General features: G+C 33.9%; 1 protein-coding gene across 1 annotated transcript; it reads right to left on the bottom strand.

Moving 5' to 3' along the window:
- Positions 1–914: 914 nt before the first annotated feature.
- LOC149562883 (cytochrome P450 716B1-like) lies at positions 915–4,772 on the bottom strand. Its single transcript, XM_089823933.1, has 3 exons — positions 3,830–4,772; positions 2,425–2,597; positions 915–1,377 (listed from the first exon to the last, which is right to left on the bottom strand). Exons 1-3 carry the CDS (start codon positions 4,758–4,760, stop codon positions 1,057–1,059), a joined length of 1,425 nt encoding a protein of 474 aa, XP_089680059.1. The 5' UTR covers positions 4,761–4,772; the 3' UTR covers positions 915–1,056.
- Positions 4,773–9,551: the final 4,779 nt, after the last annotated feature.

Here is a 9,551-nt window from a genome sequence, read left to right as displayed (position 1 = left end):
GCCAACCGCATGCCACCTTGTGGTCACAGTCATGGTCACAACTCTCTTGCCTACTAGTCCTAGACTTCTCAATCTTAGGCTCCCCACCACTCTCCTAGGGCATAAATAATTATTGGCATTGTCTTTTGGCTTCTCCATAGTGGTGCAACTCTGGTTGGTCCCTTGGTGCAGCTACTATTGCAGTCATTCCTGCCACTTGTTGGTTCACTCTTGATGGTGGTTTTTGTGTGCCCCTGACGCCACTTCATCTAAATGGTCATTCCCTCGCCTGCCTTGGCTAGTTTGCATCATAGGATCGAGGAGGGAAAACAAAAAGGAAAAGAAGTTGTATATGATGGGTTGTCCCCTAACCTACATATTCAGTCACCACAATCCTCATGGGGCGATATTGTGTCCCAACCCTTCTTTTAATGAATATATGATTTTATATTTTATTAATAAAAATAGACTATTCAATTTGTTTTTAAGTACAAAAGACCACAAACTAAGATAAGATCTCAAAAGCCAAACTACAAACAAATCACATTCCATGAACTAGATCTTATAAGATCCTCGCTATGATCCTCCTCCTTCAAACGACACACAACTCTTGCAATGGGAGGACTTTCATAACTGTTTTTTAAAATGAATACTTTATAGATTCCCAACTTCATTGTCAAATGAACTCTCATGAGGTGATCGTGTATGCCAACTCTTCTTTTAATAAATATATAACTTTATATTTTATTAATAAAAATAGAATACTCATATTTTTAAAAAAATTACAAAAGACCACAAACTAAGATCTCAAAAAACAAACTACAAACAAATCACATTCCATGAACTAGATTTCACAAGATTGAGCATGACCCGCAACAGAAAATCCAAGTGCAGAAAGATATTTGAACTGAATCAAACTCCACCAACTCGTAATCTTCAGTAAAAAGCAGTATTCTTATAAAATCTCACAAGATTGCCGACAATATAAGGTCTTAGAATATTTTTGCTATCTATTTCGTGACAATGGGGAGTTATATCATTATAATCTCCACCACCACCATAGTGCGAACGGCGCCTCTATGTTGCATGAGCAGACGTTGTTTGTAGGGGAAAAAGAGTGAGAGGAAGACCCGAGGCAGGAGTACAAAGAGGATTTCTTGTAATGGGTTCATCCGGAATGATTGCACGCCACCTGTATCTTCTCACCAAATGATACATGGTTATCATGATCTCTAGTCTTGCGTACTCATTGGCTGGACACATGCGAGGGCCCCCTCCGAAAGGTAAGAAAGTGTAAGCAGGGATATTATGGGAGCCGTCAAATCTTGAAGGGTCGAATTTCTGAGCCTCCGGGAAGGTCTCCTCGCAAAAGAGTGTCGAATAGCTAGACCAGTAAAGCTGAACATCAAAGAAAGAGATGAAAAAGATCAGAAAGTATTATATTCAAAAAAGAAATTAGAATTAGTGATTCACTTTTTATAAATAGAAAAGTGATCATAAGGATTTATTTGTTATAATAATTAATAAAATGTTTAGTATTTATTGAATCTAGGTGAGGTTTAGAAAGTGATTATTAGATCATTGATAGATCATAGATTTCAATACTACTTCAACTCAAGCATGTTTAATCATAAAGTTTGTCTAAAATTAAGATTCTAAACATGTAATTGCATTTTCAAAAACTTTTACCATGACATTTCATAAATATCTAAAGTTTGACCTTTGCGAACGTCATATAAATGCAATGAGTATTAACTATTCCATTCATTTCAAGAGTGGCAAGTTCCTATAAATAACTACTGGTAAAACATAGATCGTTATGTTTGATTCCAAAATTGTACAGTTAGATTCTGATAGCAATGCTATAATTAAGATGATCCAGGGTGAGCTGCTTAACCCCATTGACTAATAGTCACTAAGAGTGAGCCCATCCACTCTTAACCAATACCATGAGACAATGCATAACAGTGGTCTTAAGCTCTTGGCTACGAGTGGCTGGGCCCACTCCTAGCCACTATTAGTCAATAGTTCCCGTGTGCAAGTTAAGCCTGGCCGATCCAGGGCGTTGAAGAACATTGAAGATGATTTAGAGATAATATAGATTCAGGCCGTTAAGGATGTTAACGAGCTGGTTTAGATTAAGGTTTGTTGTTGTTTTATCGTCTTCCTCTGAGTCTTGTCACTGATTTTTTGATTTTTGGCTGGATAGTTCTAGTTTTGTACTCTATTGTTTATCTCATGTAATTTGCTACATAATGAATTTCAGATCCTTGTAAAACCCACTTTTACCGAAACACTACTATAATTAAATATACTATCACAATCTGACTTGCAATTAGAATATATTTTCTTTTTATATCATCATCAAGATTATATTGATTAAGGAAATAAATGTTTGAAGGAACGACGTGTAGATTTGAGAAACAGATAGTTTAAGAAATGTACCGCCCATCCCTTTGGAATGGTATATCCTTCGTAGTCGATGTCTGTTGCAGCTTTCCTGAAAATGCCTGATATTGGAGGGATGATGCGCAGTGTTTCTTGCGCTACGTTCCACAGATATTTCATCCGCTGAACGTCCCTCCATGTCAGTTCCTCTGAATCAATATCTATACTCTCTGTAATCCACATTTACAATCGTTAAATTACAGATATACAATATGGGATTTTAAGAATGGCATGCGCACAATGAAATGACTGCAATATTAACAATTTCAAGAAAATGTGTTGGACAGAGTTTAATATAATACAAGTATATTTAGACAGTTTGAAATTAAGCTTAGGGGCTTTCTAGAGTGATATTATGTGTTGTAATTCATGTAATCAAGATTCTCTAAAATATAGTTAGGAAGTATTAATCCTTAAAAATTAAAGTTTATTGAAGTACAAAAATATAGCAAAAATATATTTGCATAGTGTTAGTGTAAAATTATAATAATTTGGTTGTTGCTATATCTATTTGAACTTTACTGCAACATGTAATAAAAAAGGATGGGATTAGTGTTTACTATTCTATTTTAAAGAATTTATTCTTTAAAATACTAAAGGTCATTTCATTTAAGTACACTGTAAGTATTACAAGAGTACATTAACAAATCATTATAATTAAAATATGGCGTGCTGATCATTGTCATCAACATTCAGACTTCTCAGCAATTTTATTCTTTGTTTACACAAGAAATGAAGTTAGGATTCCCATTTATAAAATAGGTTAAAAGAATTCACCCTTCAAAATAAAAGAAGTTTATATAAGTACATCAATATAAGATAGCGATAATAATAGAATACTTGTCATCAAGAATCAAATTCCACTACATAAATATCTATATTGAAATCAAAGATGATATTTCATTATGTTTGCCCTTTCAAAACAAAACTTTGTTTAAACACCATAATATCACAAGAATCCATTTAAACAATTTAACATATTTAAACAATGCAATAATTAAATTATAGTACTACAGTTCTTATCATTAATTTCCAAACTCCCCAAATAAAATCTACATTCATAACCCTAAATAGAACAGCCTATCCCCCCCAAAAATGGATGTGGCTATCCTCCATCCAAACTGTATTTTCAAAAAATTCAAAACATTATAAAATTTCAGTGTTTGATGTTCATGATCTACATAGTTTGTACTCGAAAACAACAAAAAGTTTGGAAAAAAAAAACTACGTTTTTAGTGAATATGAAAAAAAATGTTTGACTTCATTTTGTCTTTAGTGCATTTTAGATGGAGATTAGCCTGTCATGGCGAATCATATACACTATTCTCTTCTATTCTCTTTCCACAAGATGTACATGCAGACCCTTTTTTGAGTGCAATCAAATGTAAGACATAGTAATTACCTTTAGCTATTTCCTCGAAGCAGTGGGAATTATCAGCAAGAAGCTTGCACATAAGAGCAAGAGTCATGGCAGTAGTTTCATGCCCTGCAATGATCAAAAGCACAATGTTGTCTTTCAATTCCTGGTCAGTAAGAGGCATCACCTCACCATTGTTGGATAACAAACATGAAAGCAAATCTCGATCAGGAGAGACACAACCGGCCTCAACCTCACTTCTCCTCTGCAATATAATCTTACTCAAAATCCTGTCAATATGCAATCTAGCCTTCAGAGCCCTAAACAGCCGACTTCCAGGCAAACGAATAGGCAGACTATAAATACCATTAGTGGCCACCTTAAAATACCCAAAAAGCTCCTTCACTTCCTCCTCCTTCTGAACATGGAAAAGCATGTTGCAAGTAACTGAAAACGTCTGAAATTTAAGCACCGAGACGGCCATGATCTCATCTTTTCCATCCCACAACTCATGGATGTGGCGGCGTATGACGTAATCAAGCCTGCCAACGAGCTTTTTCAGCTCGTCTGGTGCAAAGAACTTCATCAAGGGCGCCGCCATTCGCCTGTGTTCTTCTCCATTCTTGTCAAGCAGAGACCGAGAGCCAATGATTGCTCTGTGAGGGCCTCGTGGGTTGCCATGAAAGAGCTTCCCGTCGTTGAACAACCAGAAGCGATTACCGGCCGCGCCTGTGAAAACTACCGTCTGCTGCCCAAACAAACATGTCTTGAAAATGGGTCCGTTTGTTTCTATTCTTTCGTTTATGAATTCGTATATCTTGTTGGCCTTGAAAGCTCTTAGAAACCGCATTGTTTCTCCAATGAACGGGAACCCTAATGTTCCCGGCGGTAGCCGGTCATTAGAAGCCTTTCGCTTCTTTCTCATCAGGAATATCAACCCTAATACACATATCGCCAGTGCACTTAGGAAATACATTGTTGCAGTCTTGTTGATGGGTAGAATGTGTTGGTTTTGGACAATTTAAAGGCTTTTTGGCTTCGGGAATGATCTGAGCTGCACCGACCACATGGCGAAAATTTCTAAATCACATCCACAGTAGGAATGTGGTGATTGGTGTTTAATTTTTTCAGTATTCATATGGTTCTGGTTAATTGGTGAATGGAAATTGGAAAGCCTATGTTGCCTTTGCCTCTAATGTGAGGCCTTAAATTGGGCAAATAATTGCGTGGGGGTTGTAGGATGATACACGAAAGGTCAAATTACTATACTATTATGAAATAAAGTTAATGCGAGGACAACTGATAGAGGTCACCGGCTATTATCTATACTTTTTGCATCTCTTTGGACATTACAGCACATCACATAGTATGCTGAAAATGTTATCATCCTATCTTCCACTCAAAAGAGAACGCTGATCATGGGCTTTGAGCAGCCATTATAGAACAAAATGGAGAAGTTGAGCACGTTAATTTTAAGCTACTCAAAATCTTTAAGTGGAAATTTATAATTGTGTCTGATTTTTGTAAGAACTTATGTGATAAGTCTTTAGCTATAACTTAGGTTTGAGATTTATATTATTAAATATGGTGTCACATCATCATATCTAATGTCAAGGTGCTCAAAGACATCAAAAGAAATCATATCAATATTAAAGAGAAAATAGAGTGGTTGACCATCTTAGTCTTCCAGTTCTCTAAAGCTTATGTCTTGGTAAGCCTACTACTATAACTAAGGTTTTGGAGCTATATCATCAAACATGATATCACCCACATCAACATGTTTCTGTCGATGTATTCTAAAACATGCAAGATAAAAGTGAGACCAAGATGGTAAAATAGAATAGTTTGCTATCTCAAATTTTCACTTGTCAAAATATTATTTCAAAGCATTAAATGTTCATAATAGCTTACTCGTTCAATTTGCTAGTTATAGCTAAGGCTTTTAGGTTATATATGAATACTTTTTGTCAAGATGTTGAGTAGTATGCTTAAGGGTGAGATAAATAGTTGTGTGCAAGGTTGTGTTCTATTACTATACACAAATGATTGCATTCATTGAGCTATTCCTAACATTGATTGGCATTGATGTCAAGACCTCTGTACTAACACTTTGGCAATATCAATTGGTTGTTGCAGTTTTTGATATATCCTATTTGCTAATGGTGATGGAACAAGAATTTTGGATCTACATAGGGAACGATCAGTATGTATATTTCCAATGTCCCTTGGTGCTTGAAGACAAGTGTATTATCCATGTTCTCTTCATGCTTCCCATGTATCAATATACTTGTATGGTTTTTCTCTTCATTTATTTTTATCAATTCTTGGTGATTTTTCTAGATCCAAAGTTTTTTCATATATTAATGATATTTGAGTAGTGGTGCAATTCAACAAACATTATATGGGTATTATGTATAACATACTACGACGACTATTCTATCAATGTAGCAATCATCTTACTATTCACCCCTCTATTCTTGGTTATGACATTTAAGTGGCTTAGAAAAATATTATATGAATTCTAATATCTCAAGTGTGACATATTTGTAGGTGATGTTGTAGCATGAGTATTATATATTCTTAAGTATGTGCTAGTTTTAGGTCAATTCTTTCTAATTAAATGTAGTATAATCACACACTTGGTGTGAAGCTAACATGTGTATACTTGGATATTGATATAAAAAGGAAACTCTATTAATATGAGTGTATTAGTACAACTAATGAATATTGTATTGATTAGATATTATAATAAAGGCTTGATCCTCAATTGAATAGTTCTTATGTTGTCATGTGGTGTCAAATTAAGCAATATTGGTTGAGAGTTTACCCATGATATTGTTCTAGTATATGCAAAGTTGAATTTAGTGTTATAAAAATGTTAGGGATTGAATTAAAGTGTGTGATTAGAATGAGAAACTTAGATATGTCTCTAGATGTAGTGTGCATGATAATACAAGTTGGAAACAAGTTTTGAAAAAGTTCTTATTGATTGAAGTGAGAAAGAGTAATTGGGAAAATAATCAGTAATAGTGTTGACAATGGGCTAGCATCTCTCATAGGATTCATGACATGGCATAAATGCCTCCTATGGTTCTATAAGGCTATTTGTTGTATCAAACATTGATAGATTGATCTTTAGGTGTAATAGAAACCCTGGCCTTTCTAACAAATAGATGGTGAATAATTTAAATAGTCTATTAAAATTATGATGAATTAGATGTTGTGGTTCTAGATATATCATCTACACTCATTTATGTGATTAATATTTTGACTATACAATATTTGGTTTGTTTAAAGGCATGGTTTGGATTAATTGAAGATCTCTCCATAATATAGTTACAATATCAAATGTCACTTTCACCCTAACACTCAAGTGTAAGGGTATAGAGGCACTTCCAAGCATAGCTCTCAATATAATTCAAGTTACATAAGATGAAGGGATGCCAATAGGAAACTCAATGTTATACTAACCCAGTAAAAGTATAAATTGTTCAACTTTAACAATACAACAGTGGTATTTTTCTTTAGAATTTGAAGATGGTAAGCTATTGAAATGTGTAAAATTGGAAGAATGTTATGCCTAAATTTTTTATAATAATAATTTAGCAATATTTTTTTTCTATTTTTTCAATATTTTAAGTCATTTATCAATTGCAAAAGATATGGGTGTAATTCCCATCAAACAAGAATATGCAAATAATATTTTCTTTAATTTTAAAATATATTATAAATGACATGCATATTTGGTGTAGAAAAAAATAAATATCAGTTTTCAATGTATATGCTCTCCATTTTTATATTAAAATGTAGCCAAAATGGGAGCTGACCAAAAAAAAAACAAAGAAAACAAGGTTGTAGACCACCCAGAAGTTATTATCATATGATTAACTAATCCTCTTACTTAGTATTAAAATCCCCCATGCTAATATATTGCTATTATTGTACTTACTAAAATCATCAGTTAACATATAGTCACAATAATACAAAAGACTATCCCTTTTGACATTTCTAGGCATATGGTAAAAATTAATTGTTTCTATTGGCAATGAGCAAGAGAGCGGCAACAAGGGGGCTAGGGTTTCTAGCTCAATGGATGCTTGTGATGGTGACAGTGGCAAGTCTGAAGTAGGTGAGGATGATGGTGTTGAAAATATAAGGTATGCTAGGTTACTGAGAGGGGAGGGGTGAATTGGAAACCAGTAAAACTTTAACTTACTTCATCAATTAATCCTTCATATAATATTCTAATCTAATTGTATGCAAGAAAGGACCAAAATAATAAAACATTCATAATACTTTGACACAAGATATGGTGACCCAAAAACCTTCCAATTAGAAAGTAAAACTAGGGTAGGGATAATACCCACAAGCTCTAGTACTATAGATTAAAGTTAACCTATTAAAGCTTACAATTGACCAATTTTGGTGATCTATCCTATTATGAGCAATAAGGATTGTGAGTTTCAGCTTATTAAAGGATTTACAAACATACAATGAAGTACGAACTCGGTTAAGATATTTAACAAAAGATTGTTAAATCTACCTTATTAAAGAATTTGACTGATGCGCCTATTAGGATAAACTAGTAGTTGATCTTTGATCTGCAACTCTAATTTGGTGGTTGAGATTCCTTGTATTGCAATGATCACCTGACTATTATAGATAAATCTCTATTGTTCCATATACTTCTTGTAGCCTTCTTTAATTTGCACTCCTGCTCATCATATTATTTTTCTCATACATATTTGCATATGATAAAAAATGCATTACATATATACTAATCCAAATCACAACTTTCTATAGTTGGCTACAATTGCAATTTTGTTATAATTAACAAAATCAGCCCAACTGGTATAGCTCAGATTTTAAAGATGAACTCAATTTTGTTCTGATGCATAGCAAACACTGTCAATGCTTGGCAAACTTTGGCACTTAGTTGAACTTGAAGCCCAATCTATACTAATCACTTCAAAGTAGCTCAAACTCAGTCAGCACTATGTGACTTAGTGAATACTGAGAAACTTAGTAGCTACTGAGTCACTCAATTGATACTACATAGCTCGGTCAACACTAGATTTATATTGCTAATATTGTGAGCTCAATAGACACTGTAGAGCTTGGTTAATAGTATAGAGCTTGGTTAACACTAAGATCTTCTTCAGTTCCACTGAATAGCTTGGTAGCCTCTGCTACACTCGATTTGCACTATACATTGTCTTTGAAGCATGGTAAACACTGTAAACTAACTCAAGTTCTCAGTAGACATTGCATTTTGAATACTTGGTGTGGGAACAATTGAATCACTTGGCTAACATTGCAAACCGAATGATAAGCTTGGTAGCAACTGTAGAGCTCATTAGCAATGTAACCATTTTGACTAAATGTTGAGTCATTGATAGACAAATTGACATTAATGTCAACAATCTCCCCCTTTGGCATTAGTGACAAAAACATTTATCAAACCAAAAATCTAAGCTTCAAAACTAATGTCAAAAGACTTTCTTTATCATCATTTTGTGTCTTCAACTTAGTCTAGCTTCCTACTACTATAGCTTGGTTACATACTTCATTTTTCTGATTTTTCAAACTTTCTTTTGTAAAGATATTTTCTGCTTGTCTGTACAAGTATCTGCATAATACTACACTACTCCCCCATACATATATCTCTCTTATGTACATATATCTAGACTATAGTATAGTTTTCTTCTTTATAAAATATCTTCTCCCTCTTTATATATTAAACATATTTACTTCTCCCCCTTTTTGA

The sequence above is a fragment of the Cupressus sempervirens genome, chromosome 4 (assembly GCF_028749045.1).
Source record: "Cupressus sempervirens isolate cs-2001-9-10 chromosome 4, ASM2874904v1, whole genome shotgun sequence".
Taxonomy (NCBI): Eukaryota; Viridiplantae; Streptophyta; class Pinopsida; order Cupressales; family Cupressaceae; genus Cupressus; species Cupressus sempervirens.
The sequence above is the reverse complement of the archived record's forward strand: the minus strand, read 5'-3'. Positions and strand labels throughout refer to the sequence as shown.

Excerpts from the sequence above, each read along its gene's own strand:
- LOC149562883 (XM_089823933.1), bottom strand. The coding sequence starts at position 4,760 with ATGTATTTCCTAAGTGCACTGGCGATATGTGTATTAGGGTTGATATTC. Across the intron at positions 2,598-3,829 it reads CTTCGAGGAAATAGCTAAAG|AGAGTATAGATATTGATTCA; the intron begins GTAATTACTATG and ends TGTGGATTACAG. Across the intron at positions 1,378-2,424 it reads CCATTCCAAAGGGATGGGCG|CTTTACTGGTCTAGCTATTC; the intron begins GTACATTTCTTA and ends TTTGATGTTCAG.